Source organism: Drosophila persimilis, unplaced genomic scaffold (assembly GCF_003286085.1).
Source record: "Drosophila persimilis strain 14011-0111.01,24,50 unplaced genomic scaffold, DperRS2 tig00000663-arrow-arrow-pilon, whole genome shotgun sequence".
Lineage (NCBI taxonomy): Eukaryota > Metazoa > Arthropoda > Insecta > Diptera > Drosophilidae > Drosophila > Drosophila persimilis.
In genome coordinates this window covers 1529495-1556467 of record NW_020825331.1, presented here as the reverse complement: position 1 = coordinate 1556467, position 26973 = coordinate 1529495, and the positions used below count along the sequence as shown (strand labels likewise).

Below are 26973 nucleotides of genomic sequence, written 5' to 3'. Positions count from 1 at the left end.
TCGATATTGATTGTGCCACCACCAGCGATTTCAGCTGTCACGACCTATCGAAGCACTGCCATCTCAATTGGATTTGTGGGGAGATTTTCCGTGGCGGCCATTTTGAAGACCAGCGGCGCCCTTTGGCGCAGTTGTGGCCCACTATTCCGCGCTGCCTCAGCCCCCAGACCACCCCGGAGCAACAATCCGACCACAGAGAAGACCCACACTCCATCATTTGTATATCGAGAGAATGGATGCTGCGGAATCGCGGAAGATTTAAAATCTTTGGACAAGCAAAAGCTTACTGATATATGTCAGATATATAAATGAATCCTTTAGAGGATATACAAATTAGCCTAAATTTATTTCTGAAGCCATACGCATTGGCTAAAGCACATAAATGATAAATATATGTAGATAAAAAAACCATGTTTTTATGATACGTATTATATAATGAAGAATCCTGTGGTGTGTTAGGTTGCATCCTGGTTCTGCTGGTGCGGCTGGATCGCTAGGGAGATATCATCGACGTTGTTGAACTTCAGAGAGATATTCTCCACGAACTGCAGCTGGTCCAGCTGGAAGTCGCTGCTGAAGTCAAAGGCCACGATCAGTTTCACAAGGAACACCTTCATGATGAACAGCCCATACCGTCGGCCTGTAGGGCAGTAGGGAAAAAAAGAAGAGTGAAAACAGTTACGTTCCCAAAATATTCCCGGGAGGGGATGAAGGGGAATGATATGTGGCTGCTGTGAAACCAAAAAAGGTGTCTGCAATAAAACTATCGAGGGTGTCTGCTATGAAACGGTGAGAGGTGGCTGCTATGAAGCTATAAATGTTGATGCTATGAAGAGGTGGATGCTAGGAAACTATAAACGTTACATGCTATGAATCTATGGTTGCTGTGAAACTCTTAAGGTGGCTGCTGTTAAGGGCTCCTAAAGGGGTAAGCAAAATAAGGATTGTGGATTCGTCTAGAGATCTGGGACCCTCGGAGATAGATCTTCACTCACCAATGCAGGAGCGCAGTCCCTTGGAGAAAGGCAGGAAGCTGTAGGAGTGGCGCCTCTGTGGCTGCTGCTTTTGCTGCTTCTGTTGGCCGTTCGTCTTGGGGATTGAGGATCCAGAGATGTCCTCACCCTCCGGCGACTGATCTGGCTGATCGTCCTGGTCGAGGAAGCGTTGCGGGTCGAACTGCTTGGCATTGTCGCCCCACCATTCCTCTTCGCGCTGCATGTTGAAGGTGTCCAGCACGATGATGCTGTTCTGAGGCACGACGGCCTCGCGTCCCGGCAGCTGGAAGTCGCGACTGACGTGCCGCAGGTTCATCGGAACAGTGGCCAACAGGCGCAGGGCCTCGCTGACGAAGGCATCCAGGTAGCGCAGCTGCTGCAGCTGCTCGAGGCCGACATGGGGGGCATCCGGAGTGGAGCCCTGGCCCTGGCCCGGGAAGACGCTTGCGATCTCCGCCCGCAGCCGCTGCTGGCAGTCGCCCTTGTGGGTGGCCAGGCAGAGCAGGGCCAGCATGATGCTGTTGGAGACCGTCTCAAACGACTGCAACGATGCAGGGGATGTGGTTAGTGGTTCTGCCTTCTGTCGAAGGGGCTACCCACCACCAAGACCATGGACTGGGCCTCGTCTTCGATCTCCTGCAACGTCAGCTCCCCGTTGGCGGCCAGTTGGAAGATCTGCTCGATGAAGATGCGCCGCTGCCAGGCGGTTGAATCCTCGCCAGCACCCTCGCTGAGGGCGGCCCGCAGCTGCCAATTGCGATGCTTGCTCTGCACAATCCCAGCCACAAACTCCACCAGCAATTGGTTGCACTTCTCCGCCTCCGCGTATAGCTCGGGGGCCAGCAAGCGGTGCAGCAGATCGATTTGCAGCCACGGCTTCACCACTCTGATGGCCGAGATCTCCAGCAGCCTGTGTGGATGGAAAGGCATCAAAGAGGTTGCCCCGATCCTGGGGCTACCTATCTATCCCATGGCTACTCACCGCTTGTAGCTGGAGGCGATGTGAGCGTCATCCGTTTGGGTGAAATTCGTTGGGGTTCCCATGACAGTCACTGAAAAAGGGAACAAGGATTTCAGGCAGGACTTTTTACTCTGCGAAGTCGAGGCAAAACTGTGGGCTTTTCCTGCCTCTTCAAAGAGATACATGACTGCTTTTTCTCGCATAGAAACTGAGAAGCCAGCTATCGTGATGTCGAGCTACGTGAGCCACGACTCGAAGTGTAGCGTAGCTCCTACTCTGATTCGAACTCTGGCTTTAACTGCATGATGGCCATTGGGAAATTGCACTCTCTCCCTCTTTTTGGTAGCCAACATCCAACCACGATCAATCGTTCATAATTTATAGACAAAAATATGTGCGTGGGATGGGTGTTTTTCGGATTACGTGCGTTGCATGGAAACGGGGGAAACGTGTCGAACCGCGAAGGGCAGGAAAACGTTGGACGGGGCGAGTCTATTCCGCAATGCGTTTTGGGGGGCTTGGGGTCTACTCACGGCAGGAGACCTCCAGAACGGCACGACTGAGCATATCCTCGGCATCCGTGAATTTCACTGCCCGGCCATGTAGATGTGGCTGGGAGGCGAACTGTTCGACCATCTGGTTGCCCACGGCATTGAACACATCAAAGAAGCTGGCCACAATGTTGTGGCTGAAGGCCGGATTGAGCTGCTTGCGCCGTAGCTTCCACTTCTGGCCTGCAATTCCATCGGGGATTAGGGATACTCGCGGGAGATTTGCAATCACTTACCGCGCGCATGGAGCAGGCCGCGCTTGGCGAAGAACCCCTCCTGCATGAAGGTCTTGTCCAGGCACTCGGGGGCATTCAGTATGCTCTCCATGCCGGCGGGATCATCGATGTAGACCAGCACCCGGGTACCGACCAGGATGGCCAGCGGTCTCTGGAAGTACTTCCTCATCTGCGTCACCCGCTCCAGTATGCCTGTCGTTGGTAGCGTACGAGAATTAAGGTACAGCGGGTACTTGTTGTTTGGAGGACTCAACTGTTTGGATGCAGGTTGATGCAGAGCAGGAACCACAGGATCGGCTGCTGGGCCACGCCCCGCCATCCGTTCAGCTGCCAGATGAGCCGCCAGCATTTGCGCTGCTGCCAGCCAAGCAGCAGAGCCAGAGCCGTGCCACACACCCACAAGGCCACATAGAGGTGCATCGTTGTTTCTGGTTTTGGGGTTTGGGGTCTGAAGTCTGCTCTGGTGTTTCTACTTGGCCTAATGCGGTGCTTTATAGGCAGCTCCCGTGCTGGCCGCGCGTTTGTCCGATTTACAAATTTCCTTAGCAATTCAATTCCGATTCGTAGAGCCGTAGGCAAAAGGCAACCGCACTGTTGGGCCAGCAGCAAACAACTGCCGAACTTTGACGAACCGAACAGCTACCATTATGTATTATTATTATTATTATTTGGCAAATTGAGAGAGTGAGCTCATGAGCATTACGAGTACTTAAACGATCAGCCGAGCTGTGGGCCCTTGGATGCACTGGACGGGGGAAACCAACACATCCTGGAGAAGAAGCTGTCTAGAGCTCAAAGGTAGTATAAAGAGCTTTTACTCGTATTTATAAGCATTTCAAATATCTACATTTCTCGGGGCTTGTCTTTTTTAATGTCTTTTTGTCTTAAAAGGGTTGATGAGTCAATCAATTTGTCAATTCTCTGGACCTTTTCGGTGTATCTTTGTGCTTGCCTTCAATTGTTATTAAAAAAAACCACACCACAACCTATCCGTTACTCTTTTCGTACCGTAAATCTGCTTCAGGGTACAGTCACGCGTATTCTCTACGCGGCCTAAACGGCATCATCTCTTCCGTCTTTGGCGACGCACCAAGTGGGACCAAGTCGGTCCCAAGAAACCAAAAACAGATACACGTTGATGCATCGCGATGCTTGAAGCCGCTTCTCGGTCCCAGTCTGTATGTCGAGCATAAATTTACTGTGTCTTTACTACTACTAAAGTGGGTATAGTCCGATATTATAAGGAATCATCCAACAGCTTGAGAGCAACCAGAATGAGAAGAAGGGAAGAATGATGAGACAAACTAACACTCCGAAGGCGCCTCCCCTATTCCTTACCAGTTTCGGCCAAGAGCTACTCAAACGTGCCCGGTGCCGGGGCCTACAAGAGGCCTACGCCACTAAGGGCACTCATCTTAAAAAAAACAAAAGAGTAATCGAACAAATTAATTGAACGATGTAAAAACCTGTATCTGTAAGACCCATCCGGCATGGCTTCGAACTTCACCACGAAAACAGTGCATGAATATAAGAATTATTTAGCTACCAAAGGAACCACATATCCATACAATTTGGGTGATACGCAGCGAAACCCTGCCAAGCACAACTAATCCTAATCATTATACTATTCGAATAGAGAAAGAACGCTCGTGCCAGTGTCCTAAAATTAGATCATAGAGTATCCCTCTCTTTGCTCTGTAATTTTGAGGCTGCGGCAGTGCTGGAAAGTGCCATGCAGCTGGCCAACACTGAACCGCGCTTACAACACTGTGTTGTGTGGTTCTTAGAGATTCAACGGGTGCGTTTCAATCGTATTTTAATGTATTTGTATATATTTATATTTATTTACGGAATACAATTGTAAAAAATATGTATGTAAGCGCTAAATGTGTAATAATAATTATGAGGCAAATGTTTACATTTTTCCTTTACTTGTTCTTCCGGGTTTCGTATCGGGAAATTGGAAGTGTATATCGGATATCGGATATACGGAAATGGGGGGGGTGGGGTGGCTGGGGGATCATCGTGTCGCTCTGATTCTTAGGGATCTGATCTGATCTGATCTGGATTTATATGTATAATGTTTAATGTTAGACCCTGCAGCGGGGCTCGGGGTTTCTTTCAGTTGTTTCCGTTTCCGTTTCTGTTTCTGTTGTTGGTGAAACAACTTCTCGTTGTTTACAATGTTTATATTATGTTCGGCAAAATGTCCAAGTTTTTTCTTTTTAGTTTGTTTCTTGGCGTTTGTCTTCTTCTTGTATATTTACTATAAAAAATACCGTAAATGGAATACAAATACAAATACAATATGGAACAACTCTCGAAGTGGTGTTTGGTTCCTTCACTGAAGTGCCATCATCGATGCATTTACAATAATCGTAATTAAGTTAAAGAAAAAAAAAAAAAACAAATATATATTTATATAAAGACACTCGCATACAATCACACGCACACTCGCACTCACACGCATACACCCATATCGTATCTAGGGCTTACGAATTACAAATAATATCTATATATATATACGTATCTTTCTGTGTTTTTCTGTCTGCCGTATTTCTGAAATTTATATTTCACGTAAGCGCACGGTTTTCACACAAGGAGGGGGGTATTATAATGGGATGATGTTTATGGGGGAATGGAATAGCATTAACGAGCCATAGATAGAGAGATACAGATAGAGGGGGAGAGCTCCTCCAGAGAGCTGTGTGTGTTTCGCTCCATCAGTACAATAGATCTGTCTTCTGTGTGCCCTCGCTATAGACAACTCCGCCGCCGGGCGTCGCCGTTGGATGGTAGTCGTCATCCTCTCCGTCCGCATCGCAATTCAACTTCTTGCCGCCGGTTCCATTTGTGTTGGTCCCCGCCGCCGCTGCATCCTCCTCAACGCAGTTGCCGCCGTCCTTGATGAGACCCTCGCCGATGCCCATAATGCTGCCGTTGCCATTGAACAGCGTTGTCGTTGCCTTGCCGCCATTGCCTGCTCCTCCACCGGCTGGACTGCAGCCGTTGCTGCTGTTATTGCTGTTGCTGCCGCTGCTGCTGCTGCTGCTGCTGTCGGGCAGTGCGTACCGGGTCACACCCAGCTGGAAGAGGCTGTCCATCGGCGAGGCCTTCATGGGCGTATAAAAGCCCAGTGCCGTAGAGCCTGCAAAATGAAACAAAGATTAGTCGAGATCTACAATTTGTTCCAAAATATTGCAAGATTTTTTTGATTCTTTTTTTGAGGTGGTTAGTACAGTAATCAAAAAGTGGCACCAAAGAATGTACAAAAAAAAAAAAATAAAAAAAATATAGATATATAAAAAAGTGAGGGGCTTGAGGTTTCTTTTGTTTGTGGATGGATGGATAGATGGATAGATGGATGGATGGATGGATGGATCTGTGGCAAATGAAGATTGAGGATCAGATGAGAGATGTGTGACGATGGATGAGGATGTGCCAAAGGTGTGTGCTGTGTGTGTGTGCTGTGTGTATGGTCTAATCTGGGGTTAGTTACCTTGGGAAGTAATATGAATTGGCGATTAGTTTGGATTCGATTAGTTTTAGGCTTCGTTGCCATCTGACAGAGAGCAGACAGAGAGAGCAGTGCATATTGTTTTTGTTATTTTTTTTTGGTTTGGTTAGAGGTGATTGGTGTGTGTTGCAGATATCATTGGTTTTTGGCAGACTTGATTGCAGTATTTTTTTTTTTTTTTTTTTTTGATTTTTGTTCTGTTTTGTTTCGTTCTGTTCATTAATTCATATTTAATTTGTGATGTGTGTGGTTTAATATTCTTTTCTTTTCTGTCTTATGGCATTCGTCATCGTTGGAGCCACAGTCACTCGCTGTTTTGCCACTTATTCTTTTGGTTTTTGGTTTTGCTTTAGTTTTGCTTTTATACGGTTTCTTGTTTAGTTTAATTGTCTCACACACACACACGCATTTATACATATACATGTACATACATGTATAAATGTTGGGCATATATGTAGGTATATCTGATATACACATATACATATATAGATATTATTACAACGAACTTTTGCTTTGCTTATGTATGATGTTACATTTAAATAATATCTGCAAAAGAAATTAGTATGAACAAACAAAATAGAAAACTAGAAAATACATAGAGCGATCCAATAGTCAGGAAAGAATAACCAACGGGAAATGCAACGCAAACGCAAACGAAACAAACAACAAACGAGACAACGACAACGACAACAACAACAAAATATACATGTGTGTGTGTGTGCGTTTGTATTGGGGAAATGAAAAGCGTACGTGTGTGGGTGGAAAACACTTGTGGAAACAGAAAGAAAGAGATAGCGTGAAATGCGAGAGCGAGAAGCGAGTATGCTGATGGGGGTACATGAGCGGCGTGCCAGGCAAAAGCGTGTGTCAATTGCAATACTATACCACCCACTCCCCACCCCCACCCCCACCCCCCCCTCTCCACATACAAATGAAATCGAATACCGCGCAATACATACACACACACACACACACACACACACACACACACACACACACACACACAAGTCTTAAATCTCAACAACATTTACAACAACATTTACATTTTACATTTAGCAACAACAGCTGTTCCCAGCAGTCGGTGGGCTCGTTCGTTGTTCGTTCAGTTTTCAACTTGACGAAAGTCAGCTAGTGGAAAGGTGAGTTCTAGATTTTTTTGTTTTTTTCATGCATTATCATACGACAACTGTCCTGTCCTTCTGTGTCTGGTAATTTAAAAATCCAAAACTCAAAAAACAAAAAAAAAAAATTCTTCCAACCTTTGGTTACAGTCGAAAATCGCAAATAAAGACCATAAAGTGTTGTTTTTGCATTCTTGGGACCGACTTTTGTGCGTCGCCAAAGACTGTGTACTTTGTTGTTGGATTCTTGGGACCGAAAAGCAACAGCGGTCAGAGGTGAAGAGAGAACATCTTGGTACATAATTGTATGGTCTAAATGGTATGGTATAAATACAAAAAGGTATCAAAAGCTATCATCAAGCATCACTGTTTTATAGCGCATGGGAAAGTGCATTCTTTCGCTCACTTAAGCTGTATTGAGAATCATTGGATCCTTCTCTACTCATCGGCTGGATGATTCAGTATATCTAGTATTGTCTTCTGGCTTGCCTTCAAACAAGTCACTAAGTGAGTCAGTCAGTGGTTCAGAGCAAGGTTAGACGGTAAGCGTTGTAATCGTTCACTTGGGCAGTAGTATATTCTAGTAGTGCATCACATATAATCATAGTACAGGGGAGAACTTTATCCGTTTATCATGGGTTCGTGGGTTCTTTAGCCACTAGATCATTTGGGGTGTGGGGATTGTTAGTAGTTATAAGGATATTCCTTTTCGTTCAGTGCTTCTCCTTGACCGGAGGGTCAACATCATCATTTCCATTGCATTCATCCAGTCTTCGAACAGTTGCGTTCCTCGCATCACATATCGTATCATATTGTATTTACATGGGAAAGCAAACGTTTCGATTGGATCCTCTATCGAGTGTTTTGGGATTATGTTTTCTGTTTTCTGTGTTCTGTGTATTTGTTTTCGTGTGTGTGTTGTTGTTGTTGTTGTTGTTTTTCTGTGTTCGGATTGCAATTTGTTTTCCTGGTTCCGCATTGAGTTATGGAAGTGAGTCGGGTTTGTTTGTTTGTTTTTTATGTTTTCAACAACCAATTAAGGGAAGGTGTTGGGAAGGCCAAGCGCATTCTCGCGTTATGAAGCGGTTTCAAGGATTTCGGGATCGGATCACCAAATAGCCACCACACATTTCAACGGGGGGGTGTTTTGTTTTGGATCTTTAGCCTAGTTTTAATAGGTTTATTAATACATATATGAGAGAAAAGCTTTTGGGCAATGCCTACGTTTCGCTGGCACTTTGCAGTCAAACGGAGTTTGGAAGCTTGGAGGCTTGGAGGCTTGGAGGCGTGTGGAGCATGTATTTTGCATTTTTTGTTTTTTTGTTTTTGTTTTGTGTTGAGTTTTTTTTTGGTTCTGGTTTCTGTCGATTCGCTTTTGGTTCAGACATAGTAGAGCGTGGTGCCCGGTATGCGTGCCTGGAGCAGGGCTGTACTGGCATTGGGTAAAGCTAGCGATGACGGCAGACTCGGGCGACGACGCGACTGTGTGGCATCGCTGCTGCACTGGCTTCCACTCCTGGCGGCTGTGGTTCTGTTTCTGCTAGCGGGTATTTCATAATTACTCTGCTGATGATGGTTTCCTATTGAGAAGGAGGCCGCCTTCCTGGGCTTGAATGCAATCGCAGGCGGTGGCTGTTTCAGCTTTGTCTCGTTCTGCAGGAAGCAGGCATACTGCGGCTTCAGTAGAACCGATGGCCGTGCCCTACGCTGCGCCTGGAACTGTTGCTGCGGGTGCTGCTGGAGCTTGATTTCGGCTTTTGATCGCGGCCGTGATTCTGCTGTTGTTTTTGGTTCCTGCTGCTGCTGCTCTGGTTCCTGATGCTCCAACTCCAGCTGTTTCTCCTCCTTCTCCTGCTGTTCCTGCTGTTCCTCCTGATCCTGCTGTTCCGGCTGTTCCTCCTCCTGTTGCTGCTCCTCCTCCTTCTCCTCCTGCTGTTGCTGTTGTGGCGACTGTTGCAAGATAATACCCCTCCCTAAACTTGGGTAATCTGCAAAATATGCGTGAGGCGAAATTGAATGCCCTTGCCTTTTTTCGAGTACTTTTTTGAGTTTTGTTTGGTTTTTTTTAGCATTGGTTTTTTTTGGGGGGGTTTTTGCACAGAGAGAAAGAGAGGGGGCTGTGCTTTTGGTCTATGAAGAGGCTGAGAGAGAAAGAGAGAGAGATATAGCTGGGGTATGGTCTAGGGGGCAGGTACGGGTGCTGGCATCTGCTTGAACTTGCAGCTAGAACTTGGAACTGTATCTGGTATTTGGTATCTGGTATTTGGTATCTGGTATTTGGTATTTGGTATCTGGTAGCTTGTAGCTAAACAAAAAGGGTGGCTCTTCTCTACACCCACCTGATGTGTCTTGTTAGTTTGCGAAATTTTGCGCCAAGGACACGGAGCTTCGGCCAGCAGCCTTTGCCCATTGTCCGAATGGCAGGTGCCCTACTACCACCACCTGATGGTGGTACTGAGACGGAGACGGATACGGTGACAGAGTCACAGATCGTCTGATTGGGTGGTGGTGGTTTATCTGGAAATTGCACAAAACACAGATCATTCCTGGTGGATTCTGGTGGGTGAGATACCCCCCGATTCTTTCCCGCTAACTAAAAAAACAAAACCAAATAAAATGAGGGTAGAAGAACACAAAGGATATATACAAGGACATACATACGTATGATTGATGCACAGATGATAATGTTTGATAGATGGATAGTATAAAAGAGAGAAAAAAACGCAAGAGCACAGCTTTTAAAAATCAAATTTAAGGACAAGACAGAGACGCAGGCAAAAGGCAAGGCAGGCAAAAAAGAGAGACAGAGTGAGAGAAAGAGAGACAAACAAAGAGTACAAAAAACAGACAGAGAGAGAGAAAGAAAGATAGAGAGAGAGAGAGAGAGAGAGAGAGAGAGAGTGTGTGTGTGTGATAGAGATAGATAGACAGCAAGCCATTCTCCATTCCATTAGGTTTTTTTATTGCATGCCACACACACACACACACACGCATACACACAAACACGCATATACACATATACATATCGGGATCGTATGGGTAGATATCCGTTGATATCCAATCCGTTCCGATATTACTTACCCAACGGTAAATTCCCCAGCATATTGCCCCCGCCGCCGCCGCCGCCGCCGCCGCCTCCACCGGCTCCGCTGCCAGATTTGTTATTGTGTCCCACCGTCGATGTGGGAAGCTCAATGATCTCGTCCACAGTAACATGATGATGCTGCTGCTGCTGCTGCTGTTGCTGTTGCACCTGCTGCTGGTGCTGGAGCAGCTGCATCTGTTCGGCCAACAGCAGCTGGTGATGCTTGCTGACATGGGAAAAGGGATCGGCATAGGGCGGATCGTCGACGATCATCGATGCCTCTGATGGGTACTCGAAGGTGGACGTCAACGTATCGTTAAACTGCACGCGAAACTGTACAAGGATACAAAGGGATTAGTCACATCAGATCGAAAACCGAAAAAAAGGATGACACACACACACAGGCGTATGTTACAGCGTTGCGACATTACTCATCCGCTTATAAACCCTTATCGATCCCCAATTAGTGAGTCAGCAATGACATTACATTCCTTATCGGGGGGTAGCCGCACAAAAAATGGTTTCACATTTCCTACAATTTCTGTGAACATGTGTCTAAAGAACAAGAACTGGGCCGTGGGCCGAGCGACCATCATATCAGTCACATTTGATGAAACGCACCCGGAAAATATTGAAAATAAAACAAAAAGTAAACCAAATCCCAAAGAAACTAAAGCCCAAAACTAATGCAGTTTGATTAATGGCAGATAACCGATAAGGAGTCTACAGTGAGAGTAAGAGGGAGAGGGAGAGGGAGAGCATGACACTGGCTACAGCATAAATTCCCGTTTCGTAGACCGGTCTTATCGTCGTCTGCTCTGCTCTGCTCTGCTTTGGCTATGCTTTGTGTTCCTTCGACCCGTTCAAAATTCGTGGAGGAATTCCATTTTGGTTTCCAATTTTCTCACTCGATAGAAAACAAATACCGCATTTGTATAGCACCCCCAACCGACCCCTCACCACACTCTATGTATGTATACGTAATACGTATATGGAAAATAATCTTATCTTATCCCACATTCAGGGTAAAACAAAACAAAAATAGGAAACTGAATTGGAAAAAGAAAGAACCAATGGTATCTTTTGGTCGGGGGCCTCTGATACCGCAATTGAGTCATGGATCTTGTGTGTGCTACTAGTCTCGATCTATGCCAAATCATGGACAATCCTTATGCAAGACGGGAGTCCCCTGCTCCCGAGGGTTTGATTCACTCACTCACTTGCTATATTTGTGCGGGTATATCTAGGATATGACTTCATCGACAGATCACAGATCTCGTCGGGACGGGGAGACGAGGTGTACTCACCGTTGACTCTTTGGGTTTCTGGCGTATGCTGGACTTGCCATCGATCACAATGTTGGCATTCTCGAACTCCACGTCGCACGGCGAGGGCGGGCACAGGGAGTAGTCGTCGTAGTCCGTGTCCGTGGAGGTCTCCACCGATAGATCGCCCAGCAACACGAAGCCGGGTTCATTTGGCTGTTGTGGCGGCAGAGAGGGGTAGGGGGCGGGGAAAAACAAGAGAAAGAAACAAAGAAATAAATATATACATATACATATATGAAAATGAGTTCAAAAAGTGAAATTCATGGAAAGCTTCATCATCATTATGTGATTCATGCCCTGCGGAATATACATATGGATGGATGATGCCTTAATGGCTTTGGCCTTCCATTCCCTTCCCGTCCCACTGTGTCCCTGTCCCTGTCCCTGTCACCGTCCCCGTTTTATTTCCTTTCCATTCCCGTTTGCCCCATTTCTGGCTGTGGCCGACCGACCCCCTCAATCCATATGCCAGGCCCCAAAAAAAAAAACAAGAGATAAAAGCAGTTCCGAAAGCAGATAAAAAGAGACAACGAAACTTCAAAGCATAATAAAATGCAGTGCAGCCAGCAGAGGGAAAAAGCAAAAGCAAAAGAGAACAAGCGCAAAGGCAGCGGCATACAGAATCTGGCATCAAAAAAGAATTGACAAAAATCGAGTTCATTTCCAGAGAGACGAGACGAGAAGGATGGAAGACAAGACACCAATAATATTGCTGAGTGCCAGAGGCAGAGGCAGAGGCAAAGCGCGAGAGAGCGAACGGAACGGCACACGGCATTAAACGGGTTTGCCAACAACAGCAACCGGTGGAAATTTGGGTGTGAGGGAGGGAATGGGAGGGCAACGGGGCGGAAGAAGAATTCAACTCAATTCAAGCTGAAGCTGGAAGCTAAAGCCGCCGTCAAAGCTGAGAGAGCAAAACAGCGAAGAGCGAGAGAGAGGGCAATCGCAATATGGCTGCAAAAGAAACAGCTGTGCGGTCGCTCTTTCCAGCAGCCTTAGGTCTCAAGCCTTGCATGCCCGACCCTGTCGAGACATTCAAAGAGGCTCCTTCTGAAAACTAAAGCTACATATGTATGTATAGGCATATACTATATATAGACATATGTATGAATGTATGTACATAATGTACATATACATATGTATGTACTTGAGCATAATCTTTGTCTCCATGGGACAGCTGCAGGAAGCAAAGAACAAAACGTAGAAATATCTTTATGTGGTTGTACATATGGATATAAAAACTGGTTTTCTCCCTTCTCTCCCCCCCACCCCCTTCCACCCCACCGTAGACTTTGACTTTTTTCTTTCTCAATGTAATCAAAAACTGCAGGCAAAAGAATGGAATGGAGTGGAGAGAGGAGTTGGGAGCCAGGGACGAAGGAGAGACAAAACTTGCATTTTGCTTTAAACAAAGAAAAAACGTCTGGGAAATCACACATGCATCCATATACATATATACTTATATAGACATATGTATGTATGTGTGTACATATCCATCGATCGGAGAATGAGAGATTCAAGGCAAATTCTAATTGACTCTTGGCAGAAGATCAATGAAAGAGTGCAAAGAGTGTATGTATTCTGTGTGCACACACACCAATGGTTCGCCTGGGAACCAGAAAGAACATTTGAGCCGCCGCTGCGCTGCTGGGAAAGAGTATCCCAGCTCCGAGGTACAAAGCTTTTGTTGTTGTTCTCGCTCTGCCTAGTTGAACTTTCGAAATGCGCATGATCGCTGGCTGTGTGTGTGTAAGCTTCTGCTTTGCTCTTTTTCCCTTCTACCCGATTGCGACTCTGTGTGTCTGTGTCTGTGTATGTTTGTTTATATGGTATGGCTGCCGTATGACACAAAAAAAAAACAACAGCAAAAAACAGACAAACAAATGGAAAAATAAAACCATAATAACAAAAAGATATTGGGGACAGCAACCAAATTATTATCAAGAAAATAATAATTCACAAAGTAATTAAGTATGAATAATCCGCAAGGGCGCCGCATTCCATACCCACGCACCCACACACACACACGCACACACCTGCTCTGATAAGGCGACACTGTTCAAGGGAATGAGAGGACGCTTTTTCCAATTAAAAGGGAAAGGTAATGAAGACGAGACGACCCTCTGTTGCTCTCACTCCCACTCCCATTTCCTGGTACTATCATGCAAAAGAGCACGGGACTTTCATTCCCACTCCCACTCCCACTAATGTACTATTTGCACCCGCACACACTCACCTTTGGCAATTCCCGTTTACGCCTATAGATCACAACATCGCTTTCAATGTAGTCGGGCACTTCTTTGCTGCTCTTGGAAAAATTGAACACCATCGAGGTGTTCTCCGTGGAATGGCTGGAAGTGGCCGCCGTTCCTGCCGCATGATGACCAGAATTGCTACCGGCTGCATGGCCGTGACGCAGCTTGCGTAGTGTCCACAGGGGCGAGGCTGTGGCCGCGTCCGTTTCGCTACCATCCCGTATCGTATTTATCACCGTGTCCAGACTAGTTATGGGCGAACCCGCACCGGAGCTGCCATCGTTGGCCAGAGCCGAGGACTTTTTCATCTCATTAATGCGATTCTTTTCGATCTCGCGACTGGTTAGCTGCTGTGTCGTACCGCTGCTGCTATTGAAGAGCGGCCGTATCACACCAATCTGTTTGGTTGTTGTTGTCGTTATCCCAGATCCCGATCCCGATCCCGATCCCGTCTCGCTGTTGTTCAGTTGTTTTCTTGCGTTATTACTTCCACTGGGAACGTGCGCGCTCTCGATCGTGGCAACGAATGATCGCTGGGCTCCTCCTGCCGCCGCTGTCGCCGTCGTCGTCGTCGTTGCTGTGCATGTGGGGGGCTTAAGCTTATCGCCTGCCGCGCCCATATTATCGCCATCGTGCCCATTGTTGTCGCTGCTGTCGTTGCGGTTGTTGTCGTTGGTGGTGTTGTCGTCATCCCCATCGTTGCCAACATCGTGCCTGGCATTATTCTCATTCTCATTCTCGTATGCGTAGTTCGCTTCGTTGTTTGGCGCCGATGCCGTCGCTGCTCTGGCCTCGCTGACTAAGCTCTCATTCACAGCTGACGCCGCCACCGTTGACTCGCCATCCGCTTCCTGCAGATTGATGCGTCCCATCATGAGGCTCAGCGCGGAAACGGGCGAGTCCACAACGCTGGCCAGCTGCCGGGGAATGATATCGGGATGGGGATGGGGATGGGGTGTGCTGCTGCTGCTGCTGCTGCTGATGATGCTGTCGGAGATCAATGCCGAGCGTGGCGCCTGCTTGGGGGTGGAGGCAGCAAAACCCACACTCTGGCCGGGCTCACGCCGGGACAGGGATGGCGGTGTGCTGGCCACGGTGGGTGCCGTCGGGCGCTGCTCCTTGAGGATCGACTTGTAGTTGGCCACCTTGCTGGCCACACCGCCCACTCCGTTGGAGCGGTGGGTGGCGCGGGGCCGGCGATTGGCACTCGCCTCGAACATCTTCAGCGTCTGCTTGACCAGATCCGGGGGCGGGCGCTCGGTGTCGTCGATAATGGAGGTCAGGCGCTTGGGCGGCGCCGGGTCCGTGCCACTGTGCAGTCGCTCGCGGGCATTGTGGATCTTGTCCTCGATGGTGACGCAGGTGGGCGATGCGGCGCCCGGGGAGACGGCTTGTGGTGTCGTGGCCATGGCCATGCTTGTCGCCTGGTAGCTGGCTCTTTGCGTATTCCACGGCGATTTCTCGCAGAGCAGTGCCTCCACGGACCGGGCCCGTTTCATTACCTCATTGCCGCGCTTAAAGTGCCGCGATCGGGTCACTCCTCCTCCTCCGTTGGTGGGCTTTGTGGGATCTTCGGTGTTCAGCGGGAACAGGGCGGGGGTTGTTCCATTGGTGCCCAGACTAACGGGACGCTGGACAGGCGCCTGGGCGCCCTTGATGTAGCCACCGCCAAGCATCGTCGGCTTCGCACCCAGTATCGGCGGCGGTGTGGATTTGGCCCGGGTCGAGACCACTTCGAGACCGGCATTGGCATTCATCTCCTCCTCATCGTCGTCGCGATCGAGGAGCGTGTTGAGGCTGGTGGAGCGCTGCAGGCGTTGCTTCTGGCTCTGCTGGTGGGACTCGCGCAGCGCCAGACTGAGGTAGCGGCACCGCAGCTTCGACACGATCCCCGGGCCGTAGCTCAGGTCCTCGCCGGTGTCCACCAGCTCCGGCAGGGCCACTCCGGAGGCAGCCTCTGGGTCGCCGCTGTGGCTGTGGCTGCTGCTGCTCTTCGCGATGTGACGATGTTGGCCATTTTGTTTTGTTGTCTTTTTCATTTCTTGCATGGCGACCATTGTCGGTTTTACCGTTGATTTGGTGGGCGACAATTGTTGCTGCTGCTGTTGCTGTTCTTGCTGTTGTTTTATAAACTTATTGCTCTGCAATTTATCGGAAATGAGCTTTGTCTTCGAACCGTTTTTATTATCAACAAGAACCAACGACTGTGCTGGTGCTGGTGCTGGTGCTGCTGCTGCGGCTACCTGCAGTTCTTTTTCTTTCGCGGTGGAGCTCGTCTGATTGGGAGCCCCTTCTGAAACGGTCTGTCCAAGTTTCGTTTGCAAGTGATTTGCTGACGACGACGATGTTGGCGCTGCGCCGCTGCTGGCGTCGATAGCTGTTAATGCTCCAGTTGTCGCTGCTGCCGCTGTGCCAGTTTCAACTTCACCACCGCCGCCGCGAGAGCGGCAACTCACCATGGAGTCAACTTGTTCTCCCGGCTCGCGTTCGCTCTCTCGCTCTCGCTCCCGCTCCCGCTGCTCGCTCTCACGCTCTCTGAGATCCAAATTTAGAATCTCTGGCTCCTTGCTGGAGCTGCTGCTGATGTTGCTGTTGCTGCTGGTTGCTGTTGTTGTTGTTGTTGTTGATGGACTTCTTGTGTTAAATAAACTTGATCGCTGCTTTGGTATTGGTATTGGTATTTGTGGCCCAAACGTTGTTTCAGCTGAAATTGAAAAGGCCAACGCTGCTGACGAGTCTTTGCCTTGTTGCTGCTGCTGCTGCTGCTGTTGGGTATGATGACCTCCAATAAAAGATTTCTCAGACTTTTCCTCTGTTGGTGTAGTCTTAAGCGCTGTTTGCATTTGTATATGTGCTGTTGCCGTCGCTGTTGCTGTTGCTGCTGCTGTCTGGCTTACATTTCTCTTTGCCAGCGGCTTCTGTTGTGGTTGACTAGTGATCGTCGCCTCAGTCGCAGTCGGTTCTGCAAAGAAGTGGACCAGAAGAGGCTATAATCTCCATATCAATTTCAGATTCGATTCTGCCGCTGCCGGCCAACCCACCACCCCGTGCGCACACACACACCACACGCCATATGCCACACACATATCGATACACACCACAGGGCTGCTGCTGACTCAGGCGCAATCGATAGCTGAGCGCGGCTAATTCAAATGGAATTACCGATTTCGTTTTAGATAACAAACAGCTGGCAATTATTGTTTACCCACAAAAACAGAAAACAAACGGTTTGCAATCACAATTAATGCACAGATTGTGTAAGCTGCGAGACATCATCGAACACTCACCTGCACTGGCGCCTCCTCCTGCTCCTGCTCCTGTTTCCCCCAAGGCCACATCCGCATCGGACGTAGCTGTGGGGGAGGCGGCCGCCTGGGTGCGGGCCACGTTCGTCTTGCGGCGCTGTATCAGGTCCTTCTTCCACTGCGGCATGTCCGGCAGGAAGCCCGAGGTGGGGGAAAATGCGCCCGACATCTCAGCTGTGGCTGCAGCACCCACGCCTGATCCTGTGCCAGCTTCTGCCACTAAATGCAACGAGGGCCGCTTCGGTTGGGACTCCATTCTCTGGTGACCTTAGCGCTGCAAATGGCATTATGTGCATTAGTGCATGATATGAGGTTCACGTCCTCCCTTCTGTGGCTGCCGCTGCTGCTACTGCTGTTTCCTATGTAAGACTTGACCCGGCCGCGCACCCACCAAAACTGAGACTGGAACTGCGACGGACTGGCCGTCGAGCTGGAGCTGCGCTACACTGCCCGCAGCGGAGCATAGGCCTCCACCCATCCAGCGGGGTGCATCATTGGAAGAGTGGGAGAGAAGCTTCGCTTCGAGCCGTGTGTTAGGGCATCCACAGTTCGACCTGGCCGACGATTCTCGTTTTAGTTTGCTTAATTGGATTAACCGTTATTTTCTGCATTAACACAAAACAAACGAACACAACCCAAGCCACAAAAACAAAAACAAAAATGTAAGAATGTTGGAGAAAAGAAGCAAAGGCGCGAGACAAGAAACCCCAATATTTCCGCTGCTAAAAAAACTGCCACAAGGCAGAAGAAACGAGAAAATGGAAAACTCTTTTTTGCCTAAACCCCAACCCTCTCCTCGCAGCCCCACCCCTCCACGGCCAATTGTTTTCTTTTTATGGCCACGGCAAAAATGGTTGTTGGAATTGTTCTCTTCGTTCTTCGGCTTTTGCATACCACTGATAAAAACAGATTATTTTTTAATTTCCCGTATCACTGGAATTGCTATCTGGTCCGCTGGTGTGTTTGTGTATAACTGTGCATTGTGGCTGCGTTGATGTGTGCGTGTGCGCGCGCGCTGAGCCAAAAGGGGTGCGCTGCTAGCTGCTACAGCTGCAGCGGGAGTGTGATGGAGAGAGAGAGAGAGAAAGAGCGAGAGAAAGGGGCTGGAAATTGCAGACGATGCATTAAATAAACAACCGACGACGCGCTATCGATTTTTTTTCAGAAGAAAAAACATGAGCTGCAAGAATGCAATTATACACACAAACACAGACACACACGGATACATGCATATGCAGGCTTTGCAAAAAAATTAGAAATAGAAAAAAAAATAGAGAGCACCCAACTCTGACATACAAAACCCTGGAAGCGGAACAAGAAATAGCACTTGACAACAAACACACACAAAAAATAACTATTAGACAGGGGCCCTAGGCCGCAGCCATGGGGAAGCCGGGCGCTCTTTACACACATAAACAGTTATTGTTGATGAGAAGCAGCAGCAGCAGCGGCGGTGGCGGCGTCGGCGGCGGCTCATGAATGAAATTTACAGCAAATAGTTCTTACATTTGCCTCCTCCTCCTCGTCTCTTCCTGTGGGTGAGCGATGCTGTTTGTTGGTGGGGCTGCTGCGGCTGCGGTGCGATGGTGGTTGGTTTTTCTAGCCCGTGTATGTGTACATGCGTGTATGTATGCACATAACTATCAATAAGGTCGGTTAAATGAACGGCGATTTTGTGTGAAATGCGCACTTTCTTCGTACCCCGCACGGCACTGCAATTGTGGTCCGACTGTCACTGTATGTGTGTCTGACTGCACTTGTCTCTCCTTCTTTTTCCTAATCAAAAATGCATGTTTTGCAGACGAGCATCGAAAAATTGCATTAAGCCGCGTTTTTTTTCTTTATGGAGAAAAAACTCTACACGGTACACGGTTACTACACTGTTTCTACATAATGGAACGAAAAAGAGGGTGTGGGCACAGGCAACACGGCCAAGAAAAGCCAACGCTTGCAGGGTAAAATCCACCCCATTTTCCCAATATACCATGAACATACCCAATATAAAAAAAAACCGACTTTGTGTTCAAGGTATGTTTTCCACACACGCGAGGTGAGGTCCGTACCAGCCGTGAAATTTGCATTGTCTTGTTTTGCCTGTTGTCCATACCCCTTTTTATAGCCCAATCAAATTTACGACTCATTTTTTCGTCACAGCCGCGAGCGGACTTATCGATAAAATATAACGGTATTTGAGGCTTTAGATTGGCGCACATTATACTTTTGGTGTGAATGAAAAATAGGGAAAACCTATAGCGTTCTTTTTTTATTCTTTGTTATTTTGTATTGATTGTATTGTATACAATGAAGATTTATACAGAAATTCTGTATATAATGGAATTATATGGCATTATGCCCTGTCTTTGTGCACAGCAACTGTACAATTTACTAGTAGTTGGGCAGCAATAAAATGTTCCGTTTTGTGTGCTACTGCTATAGATGCTCCTGCAGATCATCAAAGCGAAGGGAGTAGTTGTTTTCTTCATTCTTCACAATCTCATCGCAGGTCACAATGGCACCCAAAGCGAAACGATTCTCGAGACGCTTGACCTCCGCATCGGTGAGGATTTCCGGCACGCCTAAGCACGAGATACAGATAGAAATTAGACACTTAGATCTTGGTTTGTATTGAAGCACTCGCTCAATTTACCCATCAAAACGTATTCCGTAGTCAATACGGGGTACGTTAGCTGCTGCGGATATGCACGGATATCCGTCACGTGGATCGGCACAATATTTCCATAGTCCAGGAACAAGATGCTGGGATAGCCATCACCTACAAGCTCCATCGAAACACCGCGACACCATTTTCCCATATACTTGGCAACGCACAATTGTCCTTTCCTGCAAAAAGAATTCAATTTGATGAAGGATTTGTTCAAGCAGTTCTCTCTCTCTCCGGTTGGGTCCTTACGGAGCGGCATAGGTGTCAGCTTTGGCAATATTTTCTCCATAGTCCTGGAACGCTTGCTGCATTTTCGTGATCTCCACTGCCAATTTTGCGGGGGTGCAGTAGATGATGCCGTACTTTAGGAACGAGTTGTCCGTGACAATCAAGTCGATGTTCTTCCCTGGTTTCTCAGCCACATGCGGCAGAAACTAATGAGAAAATCAGATTTTGAAAAGCCGTAATTCTGATAGAACTGTACATCTTACATCTTCATTGAACCCGGGCTCATGAAAAGCGGGCTCCACGGGTGTTATAACTTTCCTAAGCAGGCTGTTAATGCTTCTATTTTCCTCCATACACCATAGCACTGCCGTCTGCATTTTGTTTTTATGGTCGTACTCGTGCTTGTGGTACCTTAGTTCAAAAGTAGCGGAGGACCCTTGCATTGCGTACATAACATCCCGCAAAGTTGGAGTTAAGGCGCGCCTTGGTACGCCGCGAAGCTTCACAGGAACAGCATAGCGCGGCAAATCACTCAAATAAGAGCTGCACTGATACAGGTTCCCCGGATCAGTGTATTCAACGCTGCCAAAATCAACGGAGACTACGCATATGTCCTTCGGATTGTCAACATTCAGCACCATGGCCCGTACAACTTGTCCCTCGAACTTATAGAGGACCATCTGGCCACAGACCGGCAGCTGGTCAAGCTTGGGTACATCTTTGTCATGCTTCCTGATCTCAGCGAGCACGCGGTAGTAGGCCAGTTCAGAAAGGAAATCAGCCGGGCGCACATACACGATATTCGACCGTTCGAAGGCAGTAATCGTGACCATGGAATTTTTTGACGGCAAACCAGACTTGGGAATCAATTGTCTGAAATCCTCATCATTAATATCCACTTTCTGACCACTGCCGCATTTGCTATCGTGCTGCTGGGAGACAATGCCCCAGCAGTACGCATCGCAAAAGGGCATATCGCAAATTTTACACACAGTGGATGTGTAACCGTTGCAGACCACGCATTTTTCGTATCCAGACATATCTATACACTCGTTATCATCTTCATCCACATCATCTACATCCGTGTTCCTGAAAGATTGAGTATTGTACAAAATCATACGTTTCAGGTCTGTTTAAACGACTGCCAGCCCAATGGCTTCCCCGTTGATACAGGCCTTTATTTACTTACTTAAACAATTTTCTCCCAAAACGAAGCTCTTGGATCAGCGGCTTGGTCAACGTTTCCTCTTCATATTGTCTCTCAAGTACATAGGCCCCGTGGCGATCCAAGTTATGCTCGAACTTAACACTCCTATAGCGCTTCTCCACGTCTCCAATTGCCAGGAGAGAGCCGTACTTATAGGACGTAGCATCCACGATTGGAACTACTATGAACTCTGGATGCATATTTGCGCTGGCCGAAAAGTGTATAGTGCGTGATTTCAAGTCGATTGGGCCCCGAGCAGTTGGCACTAGTGCTGGAAGATTAACTGGATCGGGTAATTGGTTGGCGGCGCTCACCATGGACTTGGCCTTTTCCCCGCCACCGATCCTGCTTCGTTGCACCTGCAATAATAAAGGAAATTCTTCCAGTTGGCAGTGTGCAGCCTCTAAGGAGCTGCAGCGAGATAAAAATGTGCACATTTAGCAAACATGGATTCGCATACAGCCATTCCTACCTACCCCAAGTCATTGAAGAAAACTGTTAATCTGCCCGAATTAGCCTTAAAGTCGATGCAGCGGACATGACTTTGGCCAAAGAAATTCAGCACAGAGCACGTGGAAATAAATCTTATTTTTTTCCTTAGAACCAGATACGGATATTCGGCGTTCGCAGCGCCCGTTTGCTTCTTTTTACGCATGTCGCTCGGCTTCAATGGTAGTTGCGCTTTCTCAACCACATTTTGGCCAGACTCATCGGCATAATTATTAAGGGATTCGTCGTAATAATCCAAGGCCATGGGATTCCACTTTGACCAATCCTCTAAAAGTTTATCCATTGTTTACAAACCTAAAAAAAACCAACTAGCACTGGAGCGCAGAATGCAGAATTTTTTTAAATAACTGTAAACGCCAGTGTGATCGCGGACTTATCGTTAAAATATACCGTCCGACCCTCAGAAATATACCAAAATAAACGGTATTTTTTTTTAAATATATCGTAAATATACTGACGAATTCAAGTTCTATATTCCTCGATTTTTATATTCCGTGGAATATTACTAGCTATATATTCCAGGCGAGTAGTTACCTTTGCCGACCAAAGACTAGTATGATTCCTCCACTTTCGTATCCGGTCTTTCGTATCACCTTTCCTCTGTGCACTCCTTGTCCACTGCTGTCCATTTCGTCTTTTAAATCATTCATGGTGTGGGAGTGGTCAGTAAAATTATTATCCCCCACCATCCATACACGGGCCAAGCTCCTCTTGTGGGCTCAAAAATGTTTGGCCCAAGGGCTGTGCCCAAGGACTCCAATCTGTCGCTACTTATTTTATGGGCTATCAAAGGATCCTTTGAATTGCTAAAATAGCGTTGCAGCATTTTGCTGAACATGAGCACTGCGTTCAGGTAACTTAAGCGTAAGCCATTTTGCCTAAAAAAGGTTTTTTTGGCAAAAAGGTCAAACAAATAAATCGTAGGAGAAAAATCGTTAATATTTAAATATACCGGACGTAGCCCATTTAAGCCCCCTGATTTAAACAGCGGAAAATAATACTCAAAATAATAATAATAGTTACCGTTGTAGGTCCATCCTATCCTCCATTTACATAAAAACAGACCACGATATCTTTTAGTGACAAGGACATATGTACATATATGATTTCAAATTTAATAGACTAGATTGATTGAATTGATGAAGTATAGCATTATATACCGACATACCGTAAATATACCTTCACGTCAATTTCGACGTCAAAATGTACCGTGTACCATCATACTGAAATACTTGTACCCTAGCACTGCTTGGCCTGCATTTGAATTTGAATTGTGCGCGCACCTTGACTGACTTTCATGGACTCGACATCGAACCACCACATGGAAATCGACTGATGCTGGGGTGGTGTCGCCCGATCTCTGGGTATACTCTAATCTCGCCTTATACTATAGTTCACGGCCCCCCGAAATTAATGTGTCTGAAACGTGTTGTCGAAATTAAAAGCGAATGTTTCCAAGGCAAGGCCCCAATTTACATACATACGTACATATATAAGTATGTACATATATGATACACTCTAGCTGGTAGTAGTACTATTCGTATTATCAGTGGTATATGCCAACCAGTTTTTGGATTCCATTGTGTCGTCTTATCCGACAGATAAACTCGTTTCTCCGGCAGATCAGGCGCGTATCTGAGCGTGGAGGTGTGAAAGAGCTGAGGCATTAACTGTTATACGAATTTGACCTTGTCGAAGTTTATTTTTGCGTCCCTGGCCTTCCCGTTCCTGCCCCCTGCCACGCCAATCCCTTCTGCCTTTCCATTGACCTTGCTCAACGCGCTCCAGCTGACGCAAAGAGAAAGAAGATGGTCCGATATTTTCCTTGAGACCTAAAACCTAAAATCCCCCAACTACCAACCACCAACGACAGCCAATCTAAGGCGGGCCGAACCATTTTTTATGATCTGCTGCGTTTAAAAATGGATTTCGCATTCTGTATTCTGGCTTTTTTATGTGTGTTTTCCGCGTTTTTCGAGCGTCACGTGAAGTTTATTTACGGCTTGCCAAATACAATAAGTATTATAATTAATGACTTTTCCTCATGAGCGAAGGCCGGATAGCATCTCGCTTTCGCTCTCGCTCTCTCTATCTATCTCTCTTTCTGCCACCCATCCACTCTAAGTTTTTGTGATTTTCACAAATTTTCCACTCTCTGTCATTAGCCGCTGCGTCGCTCTGTCGCTGCATTGACCTCTGGACTGAGGCAGAGGCTGAGTGGGTTGCGTTTCATCAGACAGACGATGCTGCTTCGGCGACGTCATCATCATTGACGTCACACACTCAAAGAGTAGGTACATACATATGTATATGTAATACCCACGATAAAATACTAAAAAAAATCAATTATTTTGTATATATTATGTACAATATGTTTGTAATATGTAACAAACGGACAAGCGCAAAAGCAACCCCTCGCACTCAAACATCTACATACATACATATACATATATATATATAAGTTAATGTATATGTACATACATATACAGCACACTATGTGGCTTTGTGTGTGACGGGGCGAGCCCCCAAAAACTGGATTCCCGAATACTCTCTGCACAGGCCGCTGCCAACATCAACAGCAGGCAGCAGCAGCAGCAGCGGGCAGCGACGTCGCCGTCGTCCGCGTATGACAGTTGAAGGTGACACAGGATGTGCTCGTAGGACAGTTGTAAGCTCAAGCTTTTCTGACGAAATACTGAGGGCGTGGTTGGCAGGAGGGAGGGGAGGAACGGGGATGGCGATTGGGATTCCTGGAACCCCATATCTTCCGACGCGTTATTGGGGGCGGGGGCGCCTGTCCATCGTTCAATGTTCAGCCGTTCAACGCCGCTGACTCATCATGCAGTATCAATTGTATCGCTTGTTTGTATCAATGTTTATGCACTGTACCGATTTACCGCTGACCTAAAATAAGGAATAATAGAACATAATAGTTTTTGGATCAAATGGAAAAGAAGTACGGTAGTATCCATCAGATATTTTCGCCCCCTCTCTAAGGTCTATGTGCAGCGTACGAATTTCTGCTTTGGCAAAATATAAAAACGTACTGCACTCCCTCTCTTTTCAGCCAGTCGAGCCCACCCACACACACGCCCCCCACACACCCTCCACTCACGAGATTTCGACCAAAGCAATTTCCGTCGCTGCCGATAAGAGGTTCCACAAAAAACAACAAAGACCACTCCCCGTCTGGGGGTTTTGTTACAGTTTTAATGTACACACACACACACACACACACACACACAGCACCGAATTCAGATAAATAAGAAATGCAAGCCAACTCAAATTTTTCAATATGCAAAATTGCATGTAATTAATGAAATATAGCGATATAATTTTTTCAGTGTGGAGCACCGTTAAAAAAAATTGTTTTTTTTCGAAAAATCAATTCTATGGAAAATATAGTATGCAATAGTATAGTGTACCGATCTAGACGGTTCCGACAAAAGTTGCAAACAATTTCGTGCAATTTCTGGCATCGGCCTCATTCTCTCTTTGTTTTGGTATTAACCATTTGGTGTAAACAAATAATTGTTTTGATGGCGAAATCATTCAAAAAGACACGTGCAGCAGCCACTGAAGGTGAATGGTCGGGGGGGTAAGGGCTAGTGGGAGTTGTAGTTGTTGCTCAGACGTCATCTCGCTCTCACGGGTTTAGTCAGAGGAAGGCGTGTGTGAATGGATTGTTAGTGTGTGTTAGGAAGCCTGTATAACAGTTATAAAGCCCAAATGCCTACACAGGCAAACACACAAAAACCCATATACTCTCTTTTTCTCTCTACATGTACACATTCATACATATACATATGTACATATGTAATTACATGTGTAGTTGTTGCATTATTTGACGAGCCTCTTGGGGGCCAATGAAGAATGCACCAGAAGAAAAATAATATCCAATAGTATACCAACATCATAAGGGCATTGCTAATATGCCGCAACTTTCATGAAATCCAAACGAATAGACCATATGAATATGTATGTACATATGTATGTACATATGCATGTATGAAAATCCAGTTGGCAGTAAAACCAACAACAACAAAATTCCATTGAAAGTCGTATGTTAGTGCCTACCTGGGTGGAGAGCGGGAGAGAGTGAACTCAATCAAAGAGAGCCTCTCAGTTGTTGCGCTGGAGCAAGATTCTTGGCACGTACCTTCTTACACTAACACACACAACAACAAATCACTTGTTGGTGCAGAGGGGGGTTGCGCGGACGGCCGGCCCTCGGCAGAGTGCGAGACGAGCCCACGGGCACGGGCAGTAGAAGCAAGAACAAGAAAATACCCAAGGCGGAGGATGTTGACGCGTCCAAATTCCACCAGACTTTCCGTTGGTTCAGGCCGTGGTCGGCAAGGGGGGGAGTGTGTTGGCCACAGCTATGCAAACTTGTTCTCTCTAGACAGCTCTTTTGAACTGTTATACAACCAGGCAGCCAGCTACGAGCTGCCCAGAAGAGAGCATAAAAGCTTGTGCTTGAAAGGAGAGAGGGCTGGGACGGCTCAACACGCAGCCAAAGAAAACCTTTCGACCATAGCTTCATTTGAATGCCCTTCAATGCTAATGCGCCATCAATTGGCCAAGACATACCGGGCTTGTTAAGCGGGATCGAATCCAGGTAGAAGCGAAGCTTTCAATTTCCAGTTAACGCGCAGCTTAATCGTATGTACATATGTATGTATGCCTGAAAAGTAGTAGTGCTCAAAGCAAATCGTTTGTCAATTCAATACAACATACCTGCGGTAGGGTAGTGCTTACCGTTTTTGCTGACGACGACAACAGTCGGCTCTCTCATGAGAGGGAGAGCAGCTCGTCCAGCTGTGCTGTCTGCCTCCCCTTATTGAACTCGGTTCATGCGGCATACATATGTACATACATACACCACGCAGTGGCACACCCAATGTAATATTTCAATGTATTATTTCATATGTGTAAAAAAATTGATTCTATATCGGAATGTATGTAAAATGTACTTGTTTATTGAACATCGAGTTTGAATATTGCTCCAA

The 26973-nt window shown here is 46.9% G+C and overlaps 5 protein-coding genes and 1 long non-coding RNA gene across 6 annotated transcripts; all 6 read right to left on the bottom strand.

Moving 5' to 3' along the window:
• Nucleotides 1-328: 328 nt before the first annotated feature.
• Nucleotides 329-3321, bottom strand: LOC6599385 (probable cytochrome P450 318a1). The gene is made up of 7 exons (XM_002024401.2): nucleotides 2998-3321; nucleotides 2744-2935; nucleotides 2490-2690; nucleotides 1978-2047; nucleotides 1596-1905; nucleotides 996-1536; nucleotides 329-640 (listed from the first exon to the last, which is right to left on the bottom strand). The coding sequence occupies exons 1-7, from the start codon at nucleotides 3161-3163 to the stop codon at nucleotides 456-458; spliced, it is 1665 nt and encodes a 554-aa protein (XP_002024437.1). The 5' UTR covers nucleotides 3164-3321; the 3' UTR covers nucleotides 329-455.
• A 1276-nt stretch (nucleotides 3322-4597) lies between these two features.
• Nucleotides 4598-8625, bottom strand: LOC6599386 (cell wall protein IFF6). Its single transcript, XM_026991275.1, has 2 exons — nucleotides 8606-8625; nucleotides 4598-5891 (listed from the first exon to the last, which is right to left on the bottom strand). Exon 2 carries the CDS (start codon nucleotides 5860-5862, stop codon nucleotides 5467-5469), a length of 396 nt encoding a protein of 131 aa, XP_026847076.1. The 5' UTR covers nucleotides 5863-5891; nucleotides 8606-8625; the 3' UTR covers nucleotides 4598-5466.
• A 90-nt stretch (nucleotides 8626-8715) lies between these two features.
• LOC113566315 (homeobox protein 13-like) lies at nucleotides 8716-9791 on the bottom strand. The gene is made up of 2 exons (XM_026991418.1): nucleotides 9721-9791; nucleotides 8716-9248 (listed from the first exon to the last, which is right to left on the bottom strand). Exons 1-2 carry the CDS (start codon nucleotides 9789-9791, stop codon nucleotides 8762-8764), a joined length of 558 nt encoding a protein of 185 aa, XP_026847219.1. The 3' UTR covers nucleotides 8716-8761.
• A 663-nt stretch (nucleotides 9792-10454) lies between these two features.
• Nucleotides 10455-19136, bottom strand: LOC6599387 (flocculation protein FLO11). Its single transcript, XM_026991276.1, has 6 exons — nucleotides 18861-19136; nucleotides 17337-17628; nucleotides 15121-17011; nucleotides 14031-15027; nucleotides 11774-11947; nucleotides 10455-10799 (listed from the first exon to the last, which is right to left on the bottom strand). Exons 2-6 carry the CDS (start codon nucleotides 17608-17610, stop codon nucleotides 10455-10457), a joined length of 3681 nt encoding a protein of 1226 aa, XP_026847077.1. The 5' UTR covers nucleotides 17611-17628; nucleotides 18861-19136.
• A 471-nt stretch (nucleotides 19137-19607) lies between these two features.
• On the bottom strand, nucleotides 19608-22205 carry LOC6599388 (protein vreteno). Its single transcript, XM_026991417.1, has 6 exons — nucleotides 21928-22205; nucleotides 21434-21862; nucleotides 20508-21333; nucleotides 20266-20450; nucleotides 20002-20195; nucleotides 19608-19930 (listed from the first exon to the last, which is right to left on the bottom strand). The coding sequence occupies exons 1-6, from the start codon at nucleotides 22203-22205 to the stop codon at nucleotides 19785-19787; spliced, it is 2058 nt and encodes a 685-aa protein (XP_026847218.1). The 3' UTR covers nucleotides 19608-19784.
• A 24-nt stretch (nucleotides 22206-22229) lies between these two features.
• On the bottom strand, nucleotides 22230-26529 carry LOC113566293. The gene is made up of 3 exons (XR_003409041.1): nucleotides 26039-26529; nucleotides 22496-22839; nucleotides 22230-22255 (listed from the first exon to the last, which is right to left on the bottom strand). It is a non-coding gene; the product is annotated as an uncharacterized LOC113566293 (long non-coding RNA).
• Between the last annotated feature and the right edge of the window lie 444 nt (nucleotides 26530-26973).

Bases quoted from the DNA above. Each gene is read 5' to 3' on its own strand.
- LOC6599385 (XM_002024401.2), bottom strand. From the start codon at position 3,163: ATGCACCTCTATGTGGCCTTGTGGGTGTGTGGCACGGCTCTGGCTCTG. The intron at 1,537-1,595 runs GTGGGTAGCCCC...GCATCGTTGCAG, and splicing joins CCCAGTCCATGGTCTTGGTG to TCGTTTGAGACGGTCTCCAA. The intron at 641-995 runs GTGAGTGAAGAT...ACTGCCCTACAG, and splicing joins GGGACTGCGCTCCTGCATTG to GCCGACGGTATGGGCTGTTC.
- LOC6599386 (XM_026991275.1), bottom strand. From the start codon at position 5,862: ATGAAGGCCTCGCCGATGGACAGCCTCTTCCAGCTGGGTGTGACCCGG.
- LOC113566315 (XM_026991418.1), bottom strand. From the start codon at position 9,791: ATGGGCAAAGGCTGCTGGCCGAAGCTCCGTGTCCTTGGCGCAAAATTT. The intron at 9,249-9,720 runs GTGGGTGTAGAG...GGATCAGGAGGA, and splicing joins AAACTAACAAGACACATCAG to ACAGCAGGAACAGCAGGAGA.
- LOC6599387 (XM_026991276.1), bottom strand. From the start codon at position 17,610: ATGGAGTCCCAACCGAAGCGGCCCTCGTTGCATTTAGTGGCAGAAGCT. The intron at 17,012-17,336 runs GTGAGTGTTCGA...ACTTCTTTGCAG, and splicing joins AGGAGGAGGCGCCAGTGCAG to AACCGACTGCGACTGAGGCG. The intron at 15,028-15,120 runs GTCCCGGCGTGA...CAGCATCATCAG, and splicing joins GCCAGCACACCGCCATCCCT to CAGCAGCAGCAGCAGCAGCA.
- LOC6599388 (XM_026991417.1), bottom strand. From the start codon at position 22,205: ATGGCCTTGGATTATTACGACGAATCCCTTAATAATTATGCCGATGAG. The intron at 21,863-21,927 runs GTAGGTAGGAAT...ATCTCGCTGCAG, and splicing joins GTTTTCTTCAATGACTTGGG to CTCCTTAGAGGCTGCACACT. The intron at 19,931-20,001 runs GTAAATTGAGCG...TCTCGTGCTTAG, and splicing joins TACGGAATACGTTTTGATGG to GCGTGCCGGAAATCCTCACC.